Source organism: Gavialis gangeticus, unplaced genomic scaffold (assembly GCF_001723915.1).
Source record: "Gavialis gangeticus isolate Ggan-Ray unplaced genomic scaffold, GavGan_comp1, whole genome shotgun sequence".
Taxonomy (NCBI): Eukaryota; Metazoa; Chordata; order Crocodylia; family Gavialidae; genus Gavialis; species Gavialis gangeticus.
Window position 1 is genome coordinate 2,584,975 of NW_017729024.1, and position 1,831 is coordinate 2,586,805.

Consider the following 1,831-nt stretch of genomic DNA (forward strand, 5'->3'; position numbering starts at 1 on the left):
TACTACAACTACTACGACACGTACGAGAGGCCGCGCCAGAGCAGCAGGTACAGACCCGGCTACGGCACCGGCTACTTCCAGCATGGTAAGAGCCCGCTCCGCGCCCCGCTGGCAGGCAGGGGCCGAGCCCGCTTGTCCCGGCGCTGCAACCCTGGTAGGGCCCGGCGTAGGGAAACCGCTCCGTGTCGGATTGGGGACAGAGCTTGTGACCCCGTCGGTGTAAAAAGCAACCGCAGACAAAACACTGGCGCGAAGGGCGAGAGTTGTTATCACACCCCTTCTCTCTTGTTGACAAAAACAGCGTCCGGATCTTGATTGTTGCGCCGCTTTGGTGTTTTTGTCCATTCCGAGATTTTACCAGGGATCACTACGTGGACCTGGCTCTCCTCGATCCCCTTTAGACCAGCTACATAGTAGCAAACAACAGTAGCTTTCTTTGCAGGCTGTTGGGTCCAAACACTTTTCTTTAGGCAGAAGAGAGCTCAAAGATTGTAAAAGTTCGCCCAGGGAGACACGACAAGGTTCTTCGGCTGAATCTGATATTTTTTATTAGACCAACTTAGAAATGACAAGGTACTTTAGGTGAATCTGATATCCTCTATTAGACCAACTTAAATAGCTGGAAACATTTTTCTTAGCAAGCTTTTGGGTTTAAAAACACTTCATTTTAAATTTCCCTGCTCCCCAACTATTTAAATTGGTCTAATAAAAGATATCAGATTCACTCAAAGAACCTTGTCTGCCTGTGTCCTTAGACCAACCCAGCTACAACTTACACTCAGAAAGAAAAGAAACTTCATTGTGTGCAAGGGAGGTAAAGAACAGTGTGGTTCCCCTGGGTTTCAAAACATACGCTGTTTTCTGAGGCAGCTCACTGATGGAGCATATGCAAGACCCAAGTCACTCTCAAGGGAGTCGTAACTGACTTTTGGGTTTGCTGGCAGCACTTTCTTATGACTGCTTGCCTCAAAATCAAAAAATGCTTCAGCTTTGATGACCCAGTTCTTACTCACTGGCTACAGTGAGCAATATGAAGTAAATAAGATGATGGTTGATTTGCATACTTATTTGCATATTTTTTCAGTATGGGCTACTCTCTTAGCAAATGTGATCATTTTGAGCTTCCAATACAATAATTTCATATTTAAGACCTGGCAATGCTGGCAAGAGGTGATCTGTGCCTACGTCACAATGGGCAGGAGTCCTCTGCGCAATAATAGGGGCACAGCAGGCATGGCTGGAGCTACAACTCCCTTCAGTTCTGGGCGGGGGGAATGGGTTAAGACTGAGACCCAATCAGATGAGATCCAGTTACCCTGGAACAGGTTACCGAGAGAGGTGGTGGCATCTCCATTCCTGGAGGTTTTTAAGACCTGAGTAGACAAAGCCATGGTGGGATGATTTAGGTGGGGGTGGTCCTGGCGTGGAGCAAGGTTTGGCCTAGAACCATGGCCTCCCAAAGTCTCTTCCAAGCCCAATTTTCCAACCCTCATCACAGCTTAGCTCCAAGATGACCTCTCCCTGCATGTTGCTTGAGAGCGCAGCTCCCTGTTTGCAGACGTGTCCCGGGTTGATCCTTGCCATTGTGTGGTTGGTTTGATGCACTGCAGGTCTCCCTGACTTAGTCCCGGATCCCTATTACATCCAGGCGTCCACGTACGTGCAGAGGATGTCTATGTACAACTTGAGGTGTGCCGCTGAGGAGAACTGCCTGGCCAGGTAGGTAGTTATGGCTGTGTTTTTCCTTGCCCCCCCAGAGTGGTGCTTTTGCAGCTCCCAGCCACAGAAGGAGAGCAGGCCCTCTCCTTAGCTTGCCTGGCTGCTCTAACCT

At 49.2% G+C, this 1,831-nt stretch overlaps 1 protein-coding gene across 2 annotated transcripts in view; it reads left to right on the top strand.

The window, feature by feature from the left end:
- Positions 1-6: 6 nt before the first annotated feature.
- LOX (lysyl oxidase) overlaps positions 7-1,831 on the top strand; it is a 15,854-nt gene continuing 14,029 nt past the window's right edge. For both annotated transcript variants that reach the window (XM_019516827.1, XM_019516828.1), the window contains exons 1-2: positions 7-85; positions 1,611-1,719. In XM_019516827.1, coding sequence (XP_019372372.1) covers positions 1,670-1,719 — 50 coding nt within the window. In that variant the 5' untranslated portion in view covers positions 7-85; positions 1,611-1,669. The remainder of the gene's footprint in view (positions 86-1,610; positions 1,720-1,831) is intronic.